This window comes from Nannospalax galili, unplaced genomic scaffold (assembly GCF_000622305.1).
Source record: "Nannospalax galili isolate Female #2095 unplaced genomic scaffold, S.galili_v1.0 scaffold1362, whole genome shotgun sequence".
Lineage (NCBI taxonomy): Eukaryota > Metazoa > Chordata > Mammalia > Rodentia > Spalacidae > Nannospalax > Nannospalax galili.
Window position 1 is genome coordinate 377,437 of NW_008347579.1, and position 25,853 is coordinate 403,289.

Here is a 25,853-nt window from a genome sequence, read left to right on the forward strand (position 1 = left end):
CGCTCGCGGGTCAACCCAGAGTCCCACCGCGAGCGAGCTGAGCATCTGCAGCGGTGCACACCAGTTTCGCAGCAGAGCTGACTCTGCGCTGCTCTGCCGGGAGGCGGGAGGTGGAGGTGGAGCAGGAGCCGGCTAAGGGTCCTCTGGCCAGAAGCAGTCTGGCCACTGCCATCCTCGGTGCCGCTTCGGATAACCACCAGCCTCGCATCCCCAACAGGCATTGGAGCCCGGGGCTCTGCTTGGAAATCGTCCTGGACAACTCTGTCCTTAGAGCTCTAGCAGATTATTGCATCTTTTTTTTTTTTTTTTCTTCCCTCCTAGCGCAGAGAAAGTGAGCCTGGAAAGGGAAGGTGGGGGCGGGGACACCCCAAAGAATAAATAAATAAACAAATAAACACTGGCTACTCGCCGCCGCTGGACGCGGTCAGTTGAGTCCAGGTTGGTGGTATTTTGAGTTTTCTCCTTCTACTTGGGAACCCATCGCCACCCCTCCCGATCCAGTCACCCCTTTCCATGCTGCTGGCGTCCTCCAACTTTGGGGCCGGGGGCACTTGAGGCGCGGGGCTGCACCTGCCCGGGCGCTGGGATGCTGTGGGCCAGCTCGCTCTCCCGGGGCAGTGATGTGGGCGCGCAGGAGTCTCGGGTGCTGGGCAAGCAAGCGTGAGACAAAGATGCTCCGAAGGGAGCTCGGGATGTGTGGCGAGTAGGGGCTTAGGAGCCCGGTTTCGACCTCAGCGAGAGTCGTTTTCCTCTAGCCCGACTGCCTAGGAAAGGAGGAGAAGCCCGGGGAGGGGGCAGTTGGCGACGGCGGGTAGTGATTGGTGGCTTGGATGCGGAGGGCCAGAGGCTGAGCGAGCGAGAGCTGGCTAGCCGGCGACCCGGAGCGGGGTCGGGGGGGGGGGGGGGGGGGGGGGGGGGCGGCCAACTTCCTGGGAGAATGGTCTCTTTCCACGCCGGGGCTGGTTAGGGCGCTGCCGCCGCCCAGGCTCGGAGTCCGGGCTGGGCCAGCTCCGCTCCGGACGCTGGGAAAGTAACATTTATTTATTTGCTTGCATTCAGCCTCTTGGGTTGTGCCTGGTAGACATCCCCTTCGGACCTTGGGAACCCTATCCGACCCCTCCAGCCCCAAACCACCGGTTCCGGCGCCTCCCCAGGCTCCGGAATAGACAAGTACGCACCTCCTGCGCCCCGACCCGGGTGGGGGCGGCGTTGGAAAGTCCCCCAAGGCGGGAACGGGGGAGGGGAGAGGGGCGGGAGCGGGAAGCCTCGGCACTCTGGGCTCTCATTTCAACGCGCGCTCTCCCTTCTAGGTTGGGTCGGAACTGAACCCCTAAAAGCCAGACCGCCTCCCGCCCTCCTGCGCGCCTGGAGCTGAGTCGCCAGCGGCGGTGGGCGGCAGATGGACCGAGAGTTTCCTCTAGCCCTGGATGGAGCTGAACTTTGAGCTGCCAGAGGAGCGCGGCGGTCCGGGGATCGCAGCGTGCTAAACTCTCCGGGCGAGACCTAGCGGCGGCTCTGGATTTTTTTTGGGGGGGGGCGGGGACCAGCTGCGCGCCGGCACCATGTTCCTGGCCACTCTGTACTTCGCGCTGCCACTCCTGGGTAAGTCGAGGCCGCCACTGGTTGTCGTACCCACTGAGTCTTTAAGTGTGTGTGGAGGGGTCAATCGCAGCAGTAACCCCCAAATTCCTGCGCGGATGCTGTGGATGTAGGTGGAAGAAGTTTCCTTTGGGTCCCCCCCCCCTCGAGGCTCAAGACTTCCTGGGCTTGGGGTGGCGGCGCAGCTTTTCGTGGTTGATTTTATTTCGTTGTGTTTTTTAATGACCTAGCCTGGAAGGAACTGAGGGGTTAGACCTCCGTCCCTGGGCGCTGGTTCCCAAGCTAGTCTCCAGGAGCTCGCCCGGTCGCGCGGACAGGTGGAATGTGGTCCTGTATTGGGGTCTGGAGAGAGCAAACTTGGAAGGGAAAACTTTTCTCGGAATAACGTCTCTGCGCTCCCAGCTGGGCAGAGTGGACGGCGACTCTCCAGCCTCTCGCCCAGGGCTCGCCGGGCGCCCAGTGCGCCACCGCGCTGCTCAGTCCAGAGTCCTCAGACTGCAGCTGGCCTGACTGGGCCAGGAAACGATGTAGCCCAGGGCTCCCGGGGAGGCGGGGCCGCGAGCCCCACGCGACTGGGCCTTGGGACAGCGTGGAATCCTAGGCAAATCCGCAAAGGCTGCCTCAGCAGAGCCCATACCACCCAACTTGGCGGGCCAAGGATGAAGGGATGGTGGCGGGAGTTCCAGCGGCGGAAAAATTGTGTTCCCGGAGTAGAGGGGTGGACCAGCTCCCTGGTTTTCCCCGACCCCCGCCAAGATTGGAGGAGCTATCCTGAGCCTGACGTGTGTCCTCTCCCAGGGTCTGAAATCAGGGTCCCCTCTAGTCTGCACTCATGCGTTCTTGCTTCTATGGTGCAGATTTGCTCCTGTCTGCCGAAGTGAGTGGCGTCGACCGCCTTGACTGCGTGAAAGCCAGCGATCAGTGCCTGAAAGAACAGAGCTGCAGCACCAAGTACCGCACGCTAAGGCAGTGCGTGGCGGGCAAGGAGACCAACTTCAGCCTGGCTTCCGGCCTGGAGGCCAAGGATGAGTGTCGTAGCGCCATGGAGGCCCTGAAGCAAAAGTCTCTCTACAACTGCCGCTGCAAGCGGGGCATGAAAAAAGAAAAGAACTGCCTGCGCATCTACTGGAGCATGTACCAGAGTCTACAGGGTACGCACCGACCCCCTGCAGGGTCGGTTTCTTAAGGCAGGGGTCCCCTGGGTCTGGGTCCGGTCGGTTCCCGGCCCCCGCCAGCTGAGCTCATCTTCCAGTCACTTCTCCCCATCTGCGGAATGAGGACCTTTCATTGGCCCCTGGGGACAGCGGCAGCTGGTGTTTGCTGCGGCTGAGCAATATTGTTAAGGTGCAGGGTCTGTTTCTTAAGGCAGGGGTCCCCTGGATCTGGGTCCGGTCGGTTCCCGGCCCCCGCCAGCTGAGCTCATCTTCCAAGTCACTTCTCCCCATCTGCGGAATGAGGACCTTTCATTGGCCCCTGGGGACAGCGGCAGCTGGTGTTTGCTGCGGCTGAGCAATATTGTTAAGGGCTGGTTGTTGGAAAACCCACGAGGGGGTGGAGCACCCCAGGGACCCCGTTGGCCTTTCTGAAACCTAGTCGGAACATCAGAGTGGGGATGCGTTAAAGGCACCTAAGGAGCTCAGGGCTTCTCCCCAAGGTGAGCCGGCTGAGTCGTCCACAGGCTTTAAAGTAGTAATACAAAGGCTTGCCCTGCATTTCCCAGGGAGTTTTCCTCCTTCCTTTATAATATGAGATGAAGAAGTATTAAAGAACCAGGGAAATCCATTCTGTCTTTACTCCCTCAAACCTGTTCAAAGGCACATGTGTGAAAAGCCATTTGTCATAGATTAGTTGAGTCTTGAACCAGCTGCTGCAGTTCAACCTGGGTTAAAGAACAGGCAGCTCCCGGTTGGAGAAAGAGCCACTTGTCACAACTGCTCATTCCAATGGGACTTTTTTGGGGAATACTTATATGCCAGAGATGGTAGGAGTTTGTAAATGGAGCATACACACCCCGTACCTTCGTTCTCCACTGAGACTCAACACTGAAAATTTATAACACACAACCTTGAACTGTCAGCTGCCACTTCCAACCTCTATTCATGACAAGCTGTTTTTAGAGATGGCCTGATGAATAGCCAGTGTACCTACTTGTACATTGCCTTGGTTTGGGGAGCTAACAGAAATGGGGGCCTCTCCTGGGTCTCCTTTCTTCCATTGGTTCCCGGAGGCAAGCAAAATTTGTGACGTCACTGGATCTCTGCTCTCAGATTTCAATTCCTTTGCAGAGTGGGAGAGTTTTCTGGCAAGCCTGTTTTTCAGATCTGAGCCCATTCTTTCTGTTGTTTCTAGGAAATGATCTGCTGGAAGATTCCCCATACGAACCAGTTAACAGCAGATTGTCAGATATATTCCGTGCCGTCCCGTTCATATCAGGTAAGTGGATTTATGCTTCCACCCTGATGCCTTTGCCAGCTTGGAGTCTGTTGTTTTGACTTCTCTGACTCTAAAGTACAGTGCAAGATGATAGTAGAATGGCACTGTGTTTCTGTAAATTAGAAGTTGGATGAAGATAGTGAGCAGGTGGACTGCCTAACAAGGAGCACATGGGCTAAGAGTAAATTGAAATGAAGTGATGTGGTGTGGTGGATTGGAAGAGCCTGATGGGAGGTGACTGAGTTGACTTTTTTCCACAATGAAATATGATTGGCCAACACTGGGCAAAGGGAACACTACTTCTGTCCGTAGGGGGCAACCATCATCTTGCTGAATCAGCCTCTGTTACTCAGTGGCTCTGTGGAGTGGGATCAATTCCTCTAGGAAACACTGGAGATAACCTTAAACTGTTGAAGATTGTGGGTGGATTCCCTTGATGTAAAGCTAACGCTCTGCCATTTGTTAACACTTTTTCTGTTTCTGACTTGTTCTGAGCAAGTGGGTGACTTCTGAGAGAATATATTTCTGCCTCAGCTGCCCTTTAAATTATAGTCTTGATGCCATGGCTTGTTTTGTCTTTTTTTAAAAAATATTTCATTTATTATTTTTATTTTATGTGTGTAAGTGTATTGCCTGTATGTGTGTAAATGCATCTGTGTCATGCAATAACACAGAAGAGGGCATTGGTCAGAAGAGGGCATTGGATTCCCTGGAACTGGAGTTAGATGGTTGTTAGCTACCATGTAGGTGCTGGGAATCAAACCTGGGTCCTCTGCAAGAGCAGCCAGTGCTCTTAACTGCTGAGCCATCTCTCCAGCCCCTATTTTGTCTTTCTTTGTCATTCTCCATTTGATTTGGAAGTGAACTGAAGTCTTAGAACTAAGTTTTTCCTAACATCTGCATTCAGGCAGCCCATAAATAATAAGCAAGGTAGTAATTTCTCTTAATGAAATTCAGATTCCAGACTGATGCTGTCTCTTTATTCACAGTTAAGACATTTTCACAAATATATAACCATCACAAATTACACATTTCTTGGTTAACCGTGGTGCTTAATGTTGGATTTGATTCTATGAGATGATGGTTTGTTACTGAAGAGAGTGTCCTGGTGTTCCAAATGCCTTAGGTTTTAATGCAGAAAATCACAGAACCAAGGGAGTATGTGAATATTGATGTTCTGTGTGAGTGTGTTATATGTAACTTATTTGCCAAATATCCATTGAGGACCTACATTGTAGTTCTGGGAGCCAATTCCCATCTCTACCCTCATGAATCTTAGACACAGTAGCTGCTGACATTTAATGAAACTTTACTATGTGCCAAGCATTGCGTTAGGTACTTCTCACTGACTTAACACAGACATCAAGTAATTCCATTCTAGGGATGAGCAGACTGAGACACGGAGAAAGTAGGAAGGGCATCCTAAGATCACAAAGATTCTAAATGGAAGAACCAGAATTTAAAGCCAGATTTATTTGACTGCAAGGTTTTAAAAAAATGTTTTATTTTTATTTTAATTTGTGTGTATGAGTGTATTGCCTGCATGTATTTAAGTGCAGCCATGTCCTGCAATGCCTATGGAGGTCAGAAGAGGGCATCAGATTCCCTGGAACTGGAGTTATAGACGGTTGCTAGTCATCATGTGAGTGCTGGGACCCACACCTAGGTCCTCTACAAGAGCAGCCAGTGTTCTTAACTGCTGAGCCATCTCTCCAGCCCCTGTTGTTTTAAACAGCAACTCTTTGCTGTTTGGAGTGTGATCCTTACACAGATTGGCAGCCTTGATATAGTAGTTAGAATTGAAGGGTACATCCCAGGCCTATTCAGAGTCTACATTCTAGCAAGGTCCCTTGGTTGGGCCCTTTATGGGTACTGGAAACTTAGATGCACTTACATAGTTTTGCCTTTTGATTTAGATGAAAGATATGTGTGTATTGGAATAAGATATGCAGCTACAAGCTTGGTTTCAGAGACATTCATGCTCTCCTAAATAATGCTGGTAATTTTCATTTCAAATTTCTACTCATTTTCTCTGTCCTGCAAGGACAGTGGCTCAGGCGTTGGAAGAGAGATGCATAGATACCTGTGCTTTCATGGAAACAGATTTCAAGGAAACTAAGAAAGGGTATAGTTGACAGGGTACCAGAAGAAAAGCGGATCTTTTGTGTTTTTGCGGGGCAGTGCCTCTTGCCTGCTGCCTGTCCTGTGGGAACAGTACTTCTGCTCTTCCCACTGATGACTGGAAGGTTACACCCTCTCCCTAAGAAGTGAGGAAGCAGGTAAGGAAAAGGGGCATTTGGATTTTAATTTCAGAACTGTGGTGAGCTAAGGGGCCTTTTACAGACTCCTTGTCTCTTGCTGCGTCATTCATTTCTCCTTGATATAATGAGGCAATTGGAGGGAGTACGTAATCTCCAGTTCTCCAGTCTGATTCTGAAAGAAGATCGAGGTCACCTCCAGAACCCCTCCCTTGTGCTCTTGCATCACCTTTCCAGTCTTTGTATTCAGGTCTCCGCTTGAAGTGACACACACGTTCCTGGGTATCACCAGCTTGTTGGAACTTCCTTGATGAGTATAGGAAAATCTTCTGTATGGACCATGTTTCTCTTACTCATTTATTGGCTGCTTCTCTCAGTCAGGTCTATTTTCATAGCCAACAGGATCCTGGGTATGTGCGACCCATTTTGCTGAGTACTCAGAAGTCAAAATAAATTGAGCAGAGGCAGGAAGGCCTTGTCTAGAGCTTGCATTTTATATCTCAAGGGCAATGGATTTAGGTTCTAGCACTAATGAGCTTTGACCTCTGACAGTGACCTTGTTCCTTCAGTGGGTAGAGTAAAGCCAAATGGAGCCTTGAGAGGTTTGAAGTCTTTGATTAGGCACATTAGTCAGTGTGGCCTCTGTAGGATGGAGGCCAGAGAAGCAGGATGATACATGTATGTTTTCATGGATTGAGTCTGAGTTTCTAGGATATCTCTTATATCTTGGACATGTCTCTGAGGAAGCCAGGATAACAGGGTCTCTGGAGTTCTACAGATTGTATTAGTCACTTTTCTGTTGCTGTGATAAAACACCATGACAAAAGCAACTTATAGAAGGAAGAGTTTATGTGGCTTACAGTTCTAGAGGGAGAGTCCATAATGGGGTGGGGGAGCATGGCGGCAGAGGTGGCCAGAGCAGAAAACTGAGATCGCACATCTTCAAGCAGGCACAGGAAGCAGAGAGTGACAGACCAGGAGTGGGCATGGCTTTGAACTCTCAAAGTTAGCCTCCAGTGACATGCTTCCTCCAGCAAGGCTGCACCTCCTAAAGGTTCCATAACCATCCCTAAACAGTGCCACTAACTGGGGACCAAATGTCCAAATACTTGGAGCCTATGGGGGACATTCTCATGCAAACCAGCTCACAGGTTCAGTAGCCATCATGAATCTGGATTCCCCTGCCTGCTATGAGTGTTTTTATTCACATATATGTGTGAACTCTCTATTCCCGTTGAGTAATACACGTTTGACATCCTTGCTGGGGAGATTGCTCAGTGACTTAAGAGCATGTTTGAGAGCATGAGGACCTGAATTCGGATCCCCAGCATCCACATGAAAACGATGTAGTGATGCAAGGCTGTTACCTCAGTTGGGGGAGGGGGCAGAGATAGGCAGATCCTGGGGCCAGCCTGAATGGTCAGCCAGTCTAGCCAACCACCAAGCTCCAGTTTCAGTGAGAGACCCTGTGTCAAAAGTAAGGTGAAGAGAGATAGAGAAAAAAACACTCAACATCAACCTCTCTGGCTTCTACACGCACATGAATGTCTGAGTGCATCTGTACATATACTTAGACACAACACACACACACACACACACACACACATGCTAAATTTGACATTCTTGTGTTCCCACTTTCTTTGGAGTTATCAAACCCACAGCTGTCTTTTGCTACTGCTTACTTGTTAACCAGTAAGAGGCTTTGTGGCGATATTATATGTGGTCTAGCAGAATCAAGGAAATGAATGAACATAAGGTAGACTCTCAAGCTCTTCTATGTTCTGAAGTCTGAGGTGAAGCAGCTTAGTCAGGCCAGTGTTTCCGTGGACTATTGGCAGGCCTACACTTGTGAAAATTTGATAGCAGAAGCCTCTGGACTCTAAGGCACACTAAGAAACCTAAGAAGTTGTGTTTACTGTAGGCTGCTGCCAGTGTGGTTTTCAGGGGTTTGTAACAGGAAGTACATAAAGGAAACAGCGTGCTGGTATGAGAACATGCTGGGGTAGATGAAAGAACACAGAAAGGTCTCCTGGGAGCCAAGAGGGCAGAACTGGGTGGGTGCTTGGAGGCTTAGAGACCAGAGGTTACCACGTAGTATTTAACATCTCTTGGCCACAGCCCTCGACCCTTTAACCTCTGATCTGCTTCCCCTTTTCTCCTCACAAAAGTTCAAACAACAGCAAGAACTAAATCGCAGCTTGAAAGGATGATGAATCTGTTGGTCATTTTTTTCCTTTGACTGTCCAGAGAGGGAAAATAAAGAAGAGAGAAATTTTGGAAGTCTAGTGGGTGCCAAGAGAAGCCCGAGAGGAGGGTCTGAGGGAAGAGATAAGCCCTTCTTAGGCAGCAAAAGAAAAAGAGGCTCTGAGGGTTCAAAGTACTAAGTGGACTTTAGAAATCAAGAGTTGCCAGTCTTTGTCCCCATATAATCGAAGTTGACAGTACAGCATTAGAAAGTCAGATGGAGAGATGGTGGAGGAAGGATGATGTTAGAATTGGAACAGCCTGTGAATGATTCAGTGCCTCTGTCATCCTTTCCTTAACAAGTCCTATGAGTCTCTTAGATCTTTCTGGAAGCCTCAGGACCTTGAGATTGATGCCCAAGTAATTGGAAATAGTTTGATCCAGGAATACGATGTGCCTAAGTGCTCCTGAGTTTGGCTTTCTGAGTAAAGTTGTGCATCCTTAGTTGTGCTTGTCATTTCTGAGTTAATGTACCATGATCTTTATGTCACTACTTTAAAAAAAATAAATTATTAAAACTTCGCATGTTGGTGGTGCACACTTTTGATCCCAGTCCTTGGGAGGCAGAGGCAGGCGGATCTCTGTGAAATCAAGGTCAGTCTGGTCCACATGATGACTTCAGGCAGGCTGGGACTAGGGAGAGCCTGTCCAAAAAAAAAAAACCCAAACCAGAACAACAACAAAAACTTTGGACACTGGAGAAGAGCCTTACTTACGATGCCATCTGTAGGACAAAAGAAAAGTTTGGTCCCTGCTATACTTACTATGGGGTCAATGTTCCTTCCTGTTTACCCAGCTATGGACTTCCTTCCTTCCATCCATCTTCCTTTCTTCCTTTTTTCCTTCCTTCCTTCCTTCCTTCCTTCCTTCCTTCCTTCCTTCCTCCCTCCCTCCCTCCCTCCCTCCCTCCCTTCCTTCCTTCCTTCCTTCCCTCCCTCCTTCCTTCCTTCCGTTTTTTGTAAGACAGGGTCTCCCTGTAGCCCCAGCAGGCCTAGAACTCATCATGTAGACCAGGCTGGCCTCAATCTGCCTGCCTCTGCCTCCTTAGTGCTAGGATTAAAAGATGTACCTCCACACCCAGCTTGGATTTAATTCTTTAAAAAGATTTATTTTACTTTTCATTTATGTATATGTGTCTCTCTGTGTGTATGTGCCTATGTGTATGGGTGCCTGCAGAGGCCAGAAGAGGGCATCAGATCCCCTGGAGCTGAAGTTACAGGTGGTTGTGAGCCACCTGACATGGATGCTGAGAATGGAACTCTGGTCCTCTGCAAGAGCAGTATCTGCTCTTAACTGTTGAGCTATCTGTTCATCCCCTTATCCAACTATGTTTTTTTTTTTAATTTTTACAAAAACTTTATTGAGAATTTCATGTGCATATAAGATATTTTAGCATATAAGGTGTTCTGATCAAATCCATGCCCACTCCCTCCCCTCCAACATTACCCCCTCTGAAGAAGTAGCCCTAAAGTCTTTTAAGGATTAGACACAAGCTCCCAAATACTTTGAATACTTTGGACGTTTTTGGCCTTTGGAACAGAGTATGTTGCTAACAGGCCCAAGGACATTTTGACTTTTAGCCAAGAACTGGATACTTTTCTTTGGGGTCTTTTTACCTTAACTTCCTAGCAAATTCCTACCTCCTATTCTTATCACACCATCCTCTGAAGGGCTTACCCAAATTGCCAATAGGGAATAGGGATGCCAACCGCTCTGGCTTCTTCCATGCTGAACAGGGATGCAGGGTGAGGCAATTGGAGTACCCCTTCAGTGGGCCTATCTAAAAGACTCCCAAATTGCATAACTCTTGTCTCTAAAGGAAGAAGAAAGTCCTTGAATCATGGATAGGAGATGAGAAGGAGAAGTAAAGGGAAGAGTAATTAGCATTACAAGTTCTAGACAGGGAGCTAGAAAAAAGTCAGAACAGGGCAATTTTCAACTGTTCATATGAAACTCTATTGGAGTTTCTTGACAAGGGCTTCCAAAAGCATCCCTCTATTGGGTTCCTCCTCATTTTTCTTTTGTCTTTCAAGGCTGGACTAGTTGGCTGGGAAGAGTGGTTAGGTTGGATACTCAGGTGAGGGTCCAGTGACCCTGCTTGGCACTCCTTTAATGAATGAGCACAACCATCAGCAAGCCCAACTGTGACTATGTTTAGCGATCAGGCTCAGCCAAAGTCATGATGATGGTAGCCATTTCATGCAGAAGGGACTGCTGTACAGCATCATCTTATTAAAAGGACCACCACATGGAGGCAGGATCTGGTTGGATACTCAGGTGAGGGTCCAGTGACCCTGCTTGGCACTCCTTTAATGAATGAGCACAACCATCAGCAAGCCCAACTGTGACTATGTTTAGCGATCAGGCTCAGCCAAAGTCATGATGATGGTAGCCATTTCATGCAGAAGGGACTGCTGTACAGCATCATCTTATTAAAAGGACCACCACATGGAGGCAGGATCTGGGGTCTGTCAGGCTGTCCCCTGGGTTCTTAGGTCCTCTGGTAGTTGGAAGCCAGAGGGAGGCCAGAACCCAGCACTCTCTGGTGGTCTGCTAAGCTCCCAGCTGCTACCGCGATGGGGGTCTGAACCCACCCTCTCAGGCTGTCTGCTAGGATCTCAGCCTTAGCCTACCCCTTATCCAACTCTTGAAAGTACATCTCTAATGGTGTTGCTGCTGTATTTCAGAGCCCCATTTTCTCCTGTTACCGACTCTGGTCTGGATCTGCTTCATAACAAGCTAGGGAGGCCCTGTCCACTAATCCTCTTACTCTTCTAGAATTCCCATACCTGTTTCCATTCAAGTTCCCTGTTCAAACCATTTCCCAGGTATTCTATCTGTGTTCAACCTCTTGGACCTTTGACTTGGCCTGTTGTTGCTCAAAAAGCATCTATTAGTTCTTCAAGATGCAATCAAATTTCGTCTTGGCTTGTTGGAATTCCCCCAGACAGGCCCTTCCACTCAGGACTGCCTTCTGCTTCCTGTGCTTTTACTTTTATGGTAGCTGTTAGTCACGCACATTGAGAGGACTTATATATGTGTCTGTCTTTCCCATTGACTGGTAGGGACAAATAAATAAATGCACTGTATTTTGAGTCATGGGAAAAAATGTAAGTTTGTCTAGGAATTAGCCATTTGGCCCTGAGAACAATGCTCAACCTCTCTGAACTCAGATTTCCTCTTCTAAAACCAGAAGGCACAATACCTATCTTTAGGGGACTGAGGCCCCAAAGCAAAATATGCATGTGCATAGCTGTCCTGGAACTCACTATGTAGACCAGGCTGGCCTGGCCTTGAACTCACAGAGATCCACCTGCCTCTGCCTCCCGAGTGCAGGGATTAAAGGCATGCGCCACCACGCCCGGCAATCTTGGTCATTTTTTTAAAAAATTTATTTGTTTATTTATTATTATTATTATTTTCATCTTTTTTGAGACAGGGTCTCCCTGTAGCCCCAGCTGTCCTGGAACTCACTATGTAGACCAGGCTGGCCTTGAACTCACAGAGATCCACCTGCCTCTGCCTCCCAAGTGCTGGGATTAAAGGTGTATGTTACCACGCCTGGCTTATTTATTATTTTTATTTTATGTGTATGAGTGTATTGCCTACATGTATGTGAGTGTACCTGTGTTGTGCAATGCCACGGAGGTCAGAAGAGGGCTTCGGATTTCCCTGGAACTGGAGTTAAGGACGGTTCGTAGCCACCATGTGGGTTCTGGGAGTTGAACCCTGGTCCTCTGCAAGAGCAGTCAGTGCTCTTAACCGCTGAGCCATCTCTCCAGCCCCAAATCTTGGTCATTTTAATGCATTGCTAAGGTCCTTTTAGCTGTTGGCTCTCTCCTGACTCTAAGACTGGGCCTCTTTTCAGTACAGCATATTCTCCAGTTAGGGACTGCAGAGGGTAGCAATCTTGAACCTTTAGCAAGGAATGATAAATCTGTTGTCTATCTAAAAGGCCCTGGAGAAGAGCTCTGACTCTCCGTAGTTGGGCATGAGGTTTCCCTGCCCCTTTCAAAGGGTTTCTGTTCCTGTTTTGAGTCCCTACTATGCCTCCCGCTGGTCCTCCAGTCCAGTCAGTCCAGTCCTGGGCTCTTTAGTGGGAGGTGAGTTTGCTGTGATCACCTGGGGCAGGAGCTCTTCCTGTGCTTAAGAATTCTTGTGATCAGCTTTCCTTTCTCAGCTTCATTGACTCCCTTCCTCCAGCCTCACCCCATAAATCTTCTTCCCAATGCCCCTCACGGAGGAAGAATTACTGCTCCCTGCAAAGGGCATGCCTTAGACCTGGGAGACACTTCCGCCTCTGAAGGCTCGGCTAAATACACTTGCATTTCACTTTCACAGACCACTACTTCTGCATTTTATTCTCTACCTCTCCTGCCCACCAGGCAACCCATTTTTGTTGTATAACAACATAAAATTCTAAACAGGTACAAAAAGAAAAGAAAAGATAGCTAATCTAAGTAAATATATATAAATGGGAGCTGGGGAGATGGCTCAGCAGATAAGAGTACTGGCTTCTCTTGCAGAAGACCTGGGCTTGGTTCCCAGTACCCACATGGCAGCTATCAACCGTCCCTAACTCCAGATCCCTGGGATTCAATGCCCTCTTCTCACCTCCATGGGCATTGTATGACACAGGTGCCCTTAGACACATGCAGGCCACACATTCATACACATAAAATAAAAAAAATAGATAAGTGGCTCCCAGTCTCCACATAACTCATTCATTATCTGCCCAATCACATGAGGAGCCTCTACCTTTCTGTGTCACTGATAAAGTCCTGAAGGTAGCATTGCTATTTAGATTAAATGCGAACCTCAAGAAGTTTCCTGAATAAAGCAGTAGGAATGCTGGTCTCTGACTCCCTAAGGAAGTGAAGGCCAGGAAGATGGAGACAGTCCAATATTTTGCATAGAGTTACTGTAGGTCCTGTTACCAGAAAAAAGGAGATAAAACATTACTGAGTGACAGGTAATTGCATGAACTGAAGATTGTTACAAGATGCAAAATTATTTATAGCCAATATGCCTGTCCTCATTCCTTCTCCTTAGACGTCTGAAGTATTTCTTTCTGCCATCTCTTAATTTTTATGTTGTTGAAGCTTGTTCTTTGCAAAGGACGCACCCCCCCCCACACACACACCATTGTTCTCTGGGACACAGCACGAAGTTTTTAAGAGAAGGTATCAAATTGAATAGATTTGGTTCATAAGGTCCAGGAATTGGGAACCTTGTGTCTGTTGCTACCTCAGCCCCTGACTAGCTGGGGGACCTTGGACTAGGGTTCACCCTTCCTGAAGGACAGCTTCTCCTTTAATAGTAAGAAGGCAGTGCAAAGGTTGATCTTTAATAGATTTCCTCTTTCCTAAAGAGTCTGTACATTGAATGGGACTTGCTGTTTTCATTTTCTACCATTTCTTCATATCACAGAAATTCGTGGTCCTGGCCTATATATCTTTTGTATAAATAATGTTTATTTTAATTTTATTTTTTAACTTTTTTTTTTTTTTTTTTTGAGTCAGGATCTCCTATAGCCCCAGCTGGCCTGGAACTTGCTATGTGGTCCAGGCTGGCCTCAATCTCACAGAGATCTGCCTGTCTCTGTCTCCTTAGTGCTGGGATTAAAGGTATGTGCCACCATACCTGGCTAATGACACTTATAATCCATGATTTAGTCAATGTACTTTACTCTGAACTCAAATCCATTTGAGCTTTTTATTGAAATACATAGAAGATAAAGTAAAATAATAGTAAACAAAAAATACAAGGAAAAGGGGGAAAGGAGAGTAGGAGAGAGAAAAGGAAGCCAGGGTTAGTTCGGTAGGTGAGGTGCATGCCATGACGTCATAGTTAAATAAACTCTCAGTCGAGTTGTGTTTGTTTTACAGGGATAAATACAAACGCCCAAACCGTAGAAGCAGCAGGACTTTTGGAGGTCATTCTGGTCCAGTCCCCTTAGTTTACTGATAAGAAAACTGAGACTTCCATAAATTTATAGGACAGTGGCACACAAATTTTCTAGGACAGTGATGACAAGTAAAATTAGGTGTGTGTTGTTTTTAAATTGGTATTTGAAGCTCTTTATATCCTGGCTTTCTCACCTTTCACTTGTCCTTGACCTGTTCAGGTCTCTGTCCCCTTCTCTCTCTTTCTCTTTCCAAAGTGAGGGTGAGCTCTTCAGCAGAGGTCTCAGTTAAAGGCGTAGCTGACCATTGTTTCAGAACAAGTGTTAATTAATAGGTCTCTAGCAGCAGGAACCAATGGCTGAAATGTTAATTTTCATATCTTTTGTTCCCCTTCAGAGTTGTCTGCAAGGAGCCAAAAAGAGAGAAACTGTTTGTTGCTTTAAGTTCTCCTAGCCCTCGGATTAAAAAATAAATTCATCTTCCATCTGGAATTTTTTTGTTAAAGAAACTAACCACTTCCTGTAATTTAGAGACTCAACTAGCTGGGTCAGCGATGAAAATGAATGGGTAATTTGCATAAGGGGCTAATTTATTATGTCCCGTGGGCATTTCTTTCATCTCTCTTTCCATTCTAATTAATGTTCTAAGGGGGTCTCTCACCATGTCAGAAATTAGGGGTAAAAGCAGCCATTGTTAACCTTTCTGATGATTTCTTAGCTTCTGTGATCTTTTAGCTATTTCTCCTCATGCTCAAGATTTCACAGCTAGGGCTACCATCTTTGAGAAGGAGATTTTTCCGGTTGTGTTCTTTCATGATCTTGCTTCACGTTGTAAAAATCCAAATGACTTAGGGGAGCTTGCTTTCTCACTGCAGAGGGACTTGCAAACATAAAGGATAGGGCCCTGGTGGTGCACATACAGGCCCTCTAAAATGGCCGCAGAAACAAATGCACACACTGTACACACAAATGTAGAGATTTAGATACATTGGCCTGTCTGCCTGCTCCTGGGATGTGCATTCACAGTGTATGCAATTGTGAATGTCTGTCTCATCCATCATTTTGTCTCTAAAAGATCTTCCTTGACATGTGTTCAGTTGGTCCTGCCTATGACAAAAGCAGAGGCAGCTGTGTGTGACACAGCTGAGGGAAGGAACGAGAGCAAGCAATTTCTTTGAAAATCAATTGTAATTTACTCCTGCTAAATTGGCAAAGGTCCGCCCTGTCCATGTATTAGCATAGGATGGACTTTAATCATTTGGTCAGCTGGCCTATTTTTGGTCAAACCACAGTTCCCTCTGGGAATCCGCCCATCCCAGACCTGTGTGTCCTCCAAATTTGCTGTCTTTTTAAAGATGAGGAGTGGGAGGAGCAAGGTCGGGTCTCCCTAGGGATTCAGAGAAGAGCCACTGCTGTGTACCTTTCACCGAGTCACCTATGCACATGCATATTTTGCTTTTGGTATTGTGCCTTCTGGTTTTAGAAGAGGAAATCTGAGTTCAGAGAGGTTGGGCAGTGTTCTCAGGGCCAAAGAGCTAATTCCTAGACAAACTTACATTTCCCCCCCATGACTCGAAATACAGTGTATTTATTTATGTATTAATTTTTTAAGAAATATTTTGTTATTTTTATTTTATGTGTTTGAGTGTATTGCTTGCATGTGAGTGCACTCGTGTCATACAATGCCGCGGAGAACAGAAGAAGGCATTGGATTCCCTTGGAACTGGAGTCATGGACCTTTGTTAGCTGCTGTTGTTAGCTGCCATGTGGGTACTGGGAATCGAACCCAGGTCCTCTGCAAGAGCAGTCAGTGCTCTTAACCACTGAGCAATCTCTCCAGTCCCATACAGTGCTCTTTCTACTGTTCCTTGGTGACATTTGAAGCACAGACCTGTACCCTTTATTCAGAAAGAGATATTATAGCCCTCCCCCCCCTCTTTAGTTCCTAGCTTCTCTTCCTCTGTCTTCTACCTTAAGACACTATTTGACAAAGGGCCTTTAAAGTTGAAATATAAGCCACTACCTCTTATTTTAATATTTGGTCCTGCATTCTGATGGGCTCTTAATTGACAGCCGAAATCCAGAACATACACGCTATTAAAACCATTCCTGTGGAACTGCAGAAATATTAACCAAAGAAGCAATTTCTGGATTCTCTTTTTCATTTCTGTGAGAAGGAAGGCTTCTAAAGCAGAGCAGAGAGCCCAGGGCCACTTTCTGTCATGTTGTCTTACAAATAGCATTACACAGCGGTAAAGAAAGGAATACGTAGTTGAGTCCCACTTTAAGGTGACCTAATATGCTATTCATTTGTCTTCTACCACGCTGGCACTCCCTTCCTTCACGTCCCAGTGAATTGCCCAGGAAGCACCACGCCAGCTGTTATTCCTCTTGCCCTTTGTGCATTATCATTGCGTGAACGCTTAATAATGTATGAAAATAAGTATTGATTGCATTGTTTGTAGGAATAGACCGGCAGGGTTCTTAACCCATGTTTATGAAATGGCTCATTGATCCTTGCTCCTCTGAATTTCAAATAAACTCTCCACGAAGGAGATCACTAGATCCTGGGGAGGCTCAGTGGAGCCTCTGGTTTGTTTTTTTCTTTGGAGCTTAGGACTGGCAAGTGCCATTTGAATAGGAAAAGGAAGTGACTAGGCTGGAATTGAACATACTCTCGATTGGAAATGAGAGTCCTCCCTGTGGTCATTCAAGAGAAGTAAAATAATAATTATGACAGATATGAGACACAATGGCATAGGTGTTCTATGTGTAATAACTCGGCTAATCCTTGTTGAAGAGATTTTCTCAGCCCCATTTGGTGGATAAGGAAACTGAGTGCACAAGCCTAAGTAGTATAGGGTGCTGGAGAGATGGCTTAGTGGTTAAAGCATGAGGATCAGAATTAAGATCCCAGAATCCACATAAAATGCTGGCTGGAGGTGGCAGCCCACCTGTAAGTTGAACCTCCAAAGGTGGAACCGAAGTTCCCCAGAGCAAGCTGGCTAGCTCTGGGTTTGACTGAGAGACCCTGCCTCAGTGAATGAGATGGACGAGCAATCAAGGATGCTTCCCAGCATCAACCCTGGGCCTCCACCTGTATGTGCTGTACCCACATACAAGCACATGTGTGTACATACATGCATACTACGCACAAGTGAAAATGGGGAAAATGCAAAATTAAGTTGTGGCAGAGCTAGCGTTTTCATCCCGGAATTTGGCTCCAGAGTTCATGTGGTGGCATCCGTATGCACATGTGTGGCAGAAAGTTCCCATGAGAGTTCAGTATACAACCTGCATGAAGGACTGTTGAACACCTTTTACTGAATAATAGACATGTATGCATTTAATATCTATTATATATGCTGCACATATGTGATATATGACAAATAATCACACTTATATCACACATATATATAACACATGTATGTTACATATAGAAATGTTATAGTATATAACATGCTACATATGGTTATATGGTATATTTAATATGTCATGTGTTATATATGCTACATATATTTTAGAATGAGAATTGGTTAGTTTCTGAGTTCTCATTTTTCAGGCAGAATTTTATGATAGAATTTTATTCTTGCCAAATTCATTCATAGATACTGAGAACTTGCTATGTGCGTGGTCAGGTGGGCAGCTTAGCAACTTCGAGGTAAACAGTGTCCTTCCCTTTTACTGCCTTCTAAGTCTCTCCTTTTTTGTTTTAAGGATAGATTTGAAGGAATTAAGTTCCGGTAAATGACTAGAATTCTACATACCTCAGCTGTAACCCCAAGGAGGAGGAAGTATTTGATTAGATAGAGATGTGAGTTAGAGGAGCCTTGCTAAAAGGGACTTTTCTCTTAGGAGTGTCTTAACATAGCCTTAATATCTTTTATTAATACATTTTGTTCTTTGACAATTTCATACATGTATATAGTGCATTTTGGTTACTCTCCCCACACCTCTCTTATTTCCCTCCCACCCCGCCACCCACCAGTCCTTACAAATCTCTTTCCCATATTCATGACTTTTTAGAGGTGTCGGTGGTAAAGTGGTTAGCACAGCTGCCTCCCACACTCAAGACTTTCTGCTTTGTTTTGTGTCCCACAGAATTTAACTAGGGCTGTCTGTGTGACTATGGGTTTGGAACTGTCCATTAGTGCCTGGTGGGCTCAATAGTGGGTACACAACTGGATGCTAGGCCTCCCTTTCTTCTGGAATCTGTTAGTTGCCAGTAGTTCAGCAATAAGCAGTAGGCCCCATGAGCCCCTTCCCCATCTGTAGCTGACTATTAGTGTGTGCCCCATGCCAGTTGGCGCAGCTGCTGTGAGTTCATGATTGTCATGCCTTCTCGTCATTTTGTAGCTCGAGGGAGACTTTTGGGCTGGGTTCTGTGGACTGGACAGGAGTTTGGTAAATAGAGATGGTTGGGGAGAGCATTCCAGGCCAAAGCAAGAGCACGGGCAAAGACACAGCATGTGAAGGGTGCTAATAATAGGCCATTTACTGCTGTGGTAGGAGCATCAGAAATGAGGCATGGTGCAGGGCTGGAGAGATGGCTCAGTAGTTAAGAGCACTGTGCTTGCAGAGGACCAGGGGATTGGCTTGTAGCATCCACATAGTGGCCAACAACCATTCGTAATCCAGGGGATCTGATGCCCTCTTCTGACCTCTGTGGGCACTGCATGACACACGTACACTTACATACATGCAGGCAATACACTCATACATATAAAATAAAAATAATAAAATATTTTTAAAAAGTAAATGAGGCATGATGGGAGCAGAACAGGTAGAAAGGCAGATTTTCTAGGCACAGGGGTTTGGCTTTTCTTTGTTTTAGTAAAACCAGGCAAGGCGGCAGCTATGCTTGTCAGTCTGGCTGGTGTTTTCAGGATGAACAATATGAAATGGCCTTTTTTTTTTCATCTCAACACAGCAAATTAGCAGAAATTCCACATGCTGTGACTCAGTAAAGTTTTATGTCATAAAGCACACACAGGAATCTGGTTGCTTCTTGACTGAGAGGCCTGCCATGGGTTATGCTGGTCCTAGAAGGCTCCTTCAGGGGAGGTAAATGATAAGGTCAGGAGCACCATGCTGCTGCCTCAGCAGCTGTGGTGACACAGCAGGTGTGGGTCAAGTTCACTCCCTTCCAGACCATCTGACCTGATAAGGAAAGATGCACAAGATTCTAGAATGTGAACACCCAAGTGCACACCACTCACTGTTCAGGTGCCCAGGGCAAGCAGAGAAGCAGAGCCAGTGTGGTGGGTGAATCTGTCTGTACCTCCCTGGGTGGTCCCAGGAAGGCGGGTGGGGACACATATTGAATGGAAAACCAATGGGGCAGACAGATGGCAGCTGGATTGATTGAATGCAGGATGTGGCACAGTCTGGAACCAGACTGTGGCAGGCCTTGGAGGCTAGGAACACTTTAGCTATGGAAGGAAAGGGCGGTCTCTGACAGTTGCTCTGTGGGACTCTCGAGACATTGGATGGTAAAAGTCTTCCTGGGGGCCCCTGAGAATGTGCACAATCTGGACCCCTTGGAGAAGAGGCTCCCCACCTGCCTTCCTGTGGTACCCCACCCTAACCCCAACACTGTCCTCTGTCCTGGGCTCATGGTGGGCCTCTGTTTTCTCACATGGGGACAGTGGCTTGGCATGGGCTTTGGCTTCCCATGCCAGCAGTGTTCTGCAGGAGAGAAAAGGCGCTGGCTGCCTCTCGGTGGACTTCTGGTACCCTGACGGGTGGGGCCTCCGTGTTATGTTTTCATTTGTTTTCTATTTACTGTTTTCTTCTCTTGGCTTCCCTGTCCCACTTGGCTGTTTTCAGGGCCAGAGTCTCAATGAGATTCAGGACATTTCCCAAGAGTGTCTGAATAAGAACTCCGAGGTTCTCAATGCAGGGAGTTGTCCTGACAGCAGGGCTGATCGCAAGGGCATAACCCATGAGGACAGGATAAGGAGGGTGGGCTGTGTAGACTGCAGCCAGTCACCCCCTACAGAGCAAAGGAAGCTCCTGAGCTCTCCAGTGGGGGGTGTCATTGTTTTAATGACTTCCTGGCGCAGGGCTCCTCCCTGGGAGGAAGGTGTCCAGAGCTTACAGCATCTCTCTACATGGAGGTCCACCAGGTAGACCATCTGCTGAGTGGGCAAAGGGAGGGGCAGACATGAGGTCCTGGTGATTTGGGGAAACTGCAGTCTGCACAGTGGGAAGGATCAGAAATCTTGCAGTTATGAATTCCTCATTCCAGCACTCATGAGCTGAGGGAGCATGGGTAAGTAGTAATTTACAACCTTCTAGGTCTTGTGTCTGTAAATGGGATAATAACAGTATCCAGTTCTTGGGGTGTTAGAGGTAATAGAGCCTACTTAGCATGTTTTGGCATTGCTAAACAACTTAGGAAGTGGGAAACAAGTGACTTCTAGTGTGTTCCTTTTATATGATTCTAACTCCTTTCCGCTTCCTGCCTCAGTTCATTAGCACAAAATGGGGATAGATGGAGTAGATTTGAGGAGAAAAAAAGGAAAAACAAAAGAAACACCAGGAGCTGTACCGGAAATGACCAGTTCAGTTCTCATCTTCAAACATCGAATGTATACTTACAACACAGTAGCAGTGAATATGCTTCCAGAACTTTCTGTGTACCGGGCACTGGGCTAATTGTTGTGGAGGTAGTGATAAGCCAGAAAGAAAGTATGGATTAGAGTGAGTGGCTTGGGGGTGTAAGGGAGGAGAGAGGAAGAAAACATGGGGGCAGGAAAGAAAGTTCTAGAAGGAGGTGTGTGGCTGAGGGGAGACAATTTTAGGTGAGCTAGGGCATGTCAGTGGAAAACTAACATTGGGTCTGTGAGCCCTGTGTTGACTGAATGTGAACACAGTGCAAACTTAATGTGCCCCTCCCCAATTATTTTCAAGAATGTTTGAAAAATGTAATGTTTGCAAACAAAGTAGAAACAGTCGAAGCATTGTTTTCTATTAGCAGTATAAGGTTCACTGGCTGTGGGTATTTTTTCATTCTTGTCTTCCAAATTGTAATTTTTAAAAGATGAGGCATTTCATATTCAAGAGTTTCCTTTGTCTGAAATAAATTATTCATTTCTACTCAGTTTCAGAAACAATGAACGTAATACTTAATGCATCACAATTAAGCGGGTATAGCCTTGTATAAAATTATGTTCCATGCATTTTGGTGGCAAGCAGAGCGGTACATCCTATATCTTGTCGACGTTTGTTCCTCAGCAGCAGAACATAAAGTCAGAGACCTGGAAATGTGTTTTCTTTCTCTCATGGTGGAGGAGGGGTAACATTAGACCCCGCAGCCTTGTCTTTGATGGTCTACAGCTGCTGCTGGCTAGGTCACTCTGCAGAGAAAATGATCCTACTGGGACTGTGTTATGCATGGGGTCAGGTGAGGGTCACAATACCTGAGCACCACACACTATCTGGCTCCTTTGTCTGGGGCTGAGACTCCTCTAGAATCCTGTCTCAGAAGGTGATTGCCTAGATATGACTTCTTTTGGATGTTGAGGGCAGCTGATTCTTGAATGCTGGTTGATTAGCCACCTGGGGATGTTTTCTAAGAATCTATGTCTGGAATACCTTCCTGTGACACAGTTCCTCCCTAGGAAGGTAGGCTTTGTTAACCAGGATGGTGATGTCCACGGAAATCTTCAAACTTGAATGTTAAGCTTTGGTGGTTCCCCAGAACATGTTTGGGGTGCCTTCTAGTCAAGTTTCAACCCTGTAGTCACAATTAAAACTGGTGCTGGTTGCCAAAGAGTATCCACAGAGATTTAACTGTGACATGTTTGTTAGGCGCCCATAAATAGGATGCAAGAGGCATTCCTAAGTCTATTTTACTAAATCGTCATAAAAGCCCTGAGTGTTGGCCTGGAGATGGGACATTCATCACACTTTGCATAAGCGGAACCCACATCTAGAATTCCAGTGACCCCTGTAAGTCCTCACAGCTAATTGGTAGCAGATCTTGAATTTCTGTTCAGCATCAAGGGCTTTGCTTTTTGTATGCCACCCGATTATAGCCTTTCTGGCTACTGAATACAAGATGGAATCTCAGCTACCGCTGGTGTAAGCACACCTGTACGTCTGAGCAGAAAAAAAAAGTGACTCATTATAGAAAGCTTGGGAAGGAAGCCCTGGATAACCCTGTGACTGGATAGCTGTCCTGGATGTTTCCCTAACCTTGACCTTGGTGTAGTGGCTTTTGCCTTCTCTGGCCACTCTCCAAGGACTTTGGAGCTCTTTAGAGCATTGTTCCCAACTAGGTGCCTATGACCTGTACCTCTAGTTAATTTGGAGTCTCTTGCTTTGGTTCCTATGTGGGGTTCAGAGGGCTCCCAGAAATCAATGGATATGTTCCACGAAGGCTCCGAACTCTGAAATCTGAAGAGTCCATGAGGGTGTATCTCAAGACTGCTGCTTTCCAGAGAAACTGCCACACAATTAATTATACTTGCCCTGGTTTGCCTATACAACAAAGTGGCCTCATCATGCAACAGACACCACCTGTATAGCTCGTTTGTTATAATCTGTTAGTCTGCTGGAAGCTTTGAGAAAGATCACTCACAGGGTAGCCATGATGTGGTCACTCCCCTCCCCAAGCACCCATGTACTAGATAGCTTTAGTGTCAACTGACACACCTGGGTTGAGGGAGCCTCAATTGGGGAATTGCCTTCATTGGACTGGCCTGTGGCCATGTCTGTGGGACATCTTCTTGATTATTGAGTGATGTGGGAGAGCCCAGCCCACTGTGAGTGGTGCCACCCCTGAGTAGGTGGGCCTATGATGTATAAGAAAGGAGGTTGAGCGAGGGCCAGAGGAAGAAGTCAGTAAGCAGCGTTCCTCCATGGCCTGTGCTTCAGCTCCTGCCTCCAGCTTCCTGCCCTGAGTTCCTACCTTGGGCTCCCTGATGAACTGTGACTCGAGAATTGTAAGACAAATAAGCCCTTTCCTCCCTAAATTGGTATTGGTCAGAGTGTTTTGTCACAGCAATGGAGAAACAAACTAGAACAACCCACTAACTTGTTTGCCCTTCATTAAGAGAAGTAAGTTGACACAGGTAGAAATAGTCTTTCAGAAACTGTTCTTAATGTGGATTGGGACTGTTGCTCAAATTGTGGTAAGCCTTGGCGGATGAGAAGGTGAGTGAGTGTGGGTTCCCAGGCAGGTGAGTTGCCTGAGTGTAGACTGTTCCTATTAAAAGCAGAACCAAACAACCTTTTAGATAAGCACTCTGACGCAGGCCTTAAATACCTGGCAAATATTTGCTATCGATATAAAATACAAAGTTAAATGTTTAGAAGATCCTAAAATAGAAAGATTTGCACTCAGAGTGTTATTTTTCATAATTGTAAAAAAAATCAACAGCAAAACAACTAAGGGCCTCCTGTACCCTGAGGATTGTTACAACCCCGAGATGACAACAAGATGACACCATACCCCACCCTCCCCCAGACTCCTTTCTTCATGTGCACTCAGATTGGTACCCCCCTCCCTTCATACAGATGACTGGCATTTTGCTCTGTAAGCCCTGACTGTGTGCCAGGCCCCACCTCACCTGTGCTCCCGGGGAGTCACTGTGAGCAGAATGTGAGGTGCTGACCTTCCCAGCAGCTTCCGAGAATAAAGTCAATCTGTTGACTGAAGTATTTACACTCTTAGAAGGCTGGCATTGGAGGTGAGAAAGTGTGTGTGCATGTTCAGATTCCTGTGTAGAAGCCTCTGAAGTTTCCATCAAATCAGCTACTTCCCTTTGCTGGGCTTTTCTGTTCTCTGGAAAAGTGAGAGCTATGGACCATTTCAGTGTTCCTAACCTGGCAATACAGCACCATTTTGTATAGTCACTATCCCATGGACAGGTCTGTACCACTCTGATTCCCCCGCCCCATTCTGTTCGGTTGAAAGTGGCTACTGTAGTTGATTTTCTTTTTCCATATCTTAAAAATTATTTTTAATTTTATGTGTATGAGTGAATTGCCTGCATGTATGTAAGTGCACCGTGTTGTACAATGCTGTGAAAATCAGGAGAGGGAGTCAGATTCCCTTGGAACTGGAATTACAGATGGTTGTTAGCTGCCATGTAGGTTCTGGGAATCAAACCCGGTTCCTTTGCAAGAGCGGCCAGTGCTCTTAGCCACTGATCCACCCTCTAGCCCCTGTAGTTGATTTTCTTGACCACTCTTCAGTTCTGATCCCCTGTGTGTTCCTTGGTGCTTTGTCAAAGCTCTTGAGATGGTTTCATAGTTCAGCTCATCGATGGATATTCACCATGCTAATATTTTGGGAGCTGGACATTGAGCAGGGTCCACACTGGTGTGGGCAAGACAAATTGTTTGAACTTATGAGGCTTACAGTCCAGTCAGGGAGATACAGCTTGATTAAAGTAGATGGGTTCTGATGACAGACAGTGCCTGGAAGATAAACAGACCAGTGTGATAGTGACTAGAGGGTGAGGCCATACTGTACACAGGAAAGCCAAAGAGCACCTCACTGAAGTGGTGACTTTGAGCTGAGACCTTGAATGAGGAAGAGCTGGCCATTCTGAGCACCAGTCAGAATGGTGCACGGTTAGCAGAGCTCACAGACCCCAAGGTAAAATGGGTGGTCAGGGGGTGCTAGCAAGGATATCAACCCTGATAAGAGTCCAGAGATGGGTCCAGGTCACTATCAGGGCTCAAGGAGGAGCCATGTCCAGGGACAACAGGGATCCATTGGGGGCAGGCTTAGAAATTTCTTAAGCCTTGCCAGATCTGCAGTCATTCTCAACTTCCTGTGCCTACTGGAAAATATGAGAGCTTAGCTTCTGCTCCTACTCCAGTCTCCCCTGCTGCCATGCCTCCCCACCATGATGGACTCTTGCCCCTTTTATAAGTTCTCTTGGTCATGGTGTTTCTATCACGGTAACAGAAAAGTAACTAATACATTTTTTATAAAAAATCTTTTTGAGACAGGGTCCTTCTGTAGCTCCAGCTGGCCTGGAACTCACTATGTAGACCAGGCTAGCCTTGATCTCACAGAGATCCACCTGCCTCTGCCACCTATGTGCTTGGTTAAAGGCATGTGCCACCACGCCCAGCTCAGTTTTTTGCGCTTAAATATTTGCTGTGTCTTTCATTTCCTATCATATTAACCAGCATCTTGGCTTACCATCTAGATGGAGTATCTTTTTATTTGTGGATATCTTGTAGTACTTACTGTATCAAATGCCCAAGATTAGCACCACTGACTCCCTCGCCACTTTTTTTCTAGTCAATTAAATTTTATTTTTAATTTCTTTTTATATGTATGAGTGTTTTGTCTGCATGTATGTAAATGAACTCATGGAGTGCAGTGCCTGCAGAGGCCAGAAGAAGGTGTCAGATCCCCTGGAACTGAACTTACAGATGGTTGTTAG

The 25,853-nt window shown here is 46.6% G+C and overlaps 1 protein-coding gene across 4 annotated transcripts in view; it reads left to right on the forward strand.

The window, feature by feature from the left end:
- The first annotated feature begins 142 nt into the window (after positions 1 to 142).
- The window catches only part of Gfra1 (GDNF family receptor alpha 1), a 224,450-nt gene continuing 198,739 nt past the window's right edge, over positions 143 to 25,853 (forward strand). Inside the window, exons 1-5 of one of the 4 annotated variants that reach the window (XM_017800922.2) lie at positions 377 to 438; positions 1,060 to 1,170; positions 1,311 to 1,602; positions 2,457 to 2,750; positions 3,949 to 4,032. In XM_017800922.2, coding sequence (XP_017656411.1) covers positions 1,563 to 1,602; positions 2,457 to 2,750; positions 3,949 to 4,032 — 418 coding nt within the window. In that variant the 5' untranslated portion in view covers positions 377 to 438; positions 1,060 to 1,170; positions 1,311 to 1,562. Of the gene's footprint in view, positions 439 to 927; positions 1,171 to 1,260; positions 1,603 to 2,456; positions 2,751 to 3,948; positions 4,033 to 25,853 lie in introns of those variants that run through there. The other 3 variants (XM_008844314.1, XM_017800923.2, XM_029568914.1) reach the window with 3 other exon arrangements.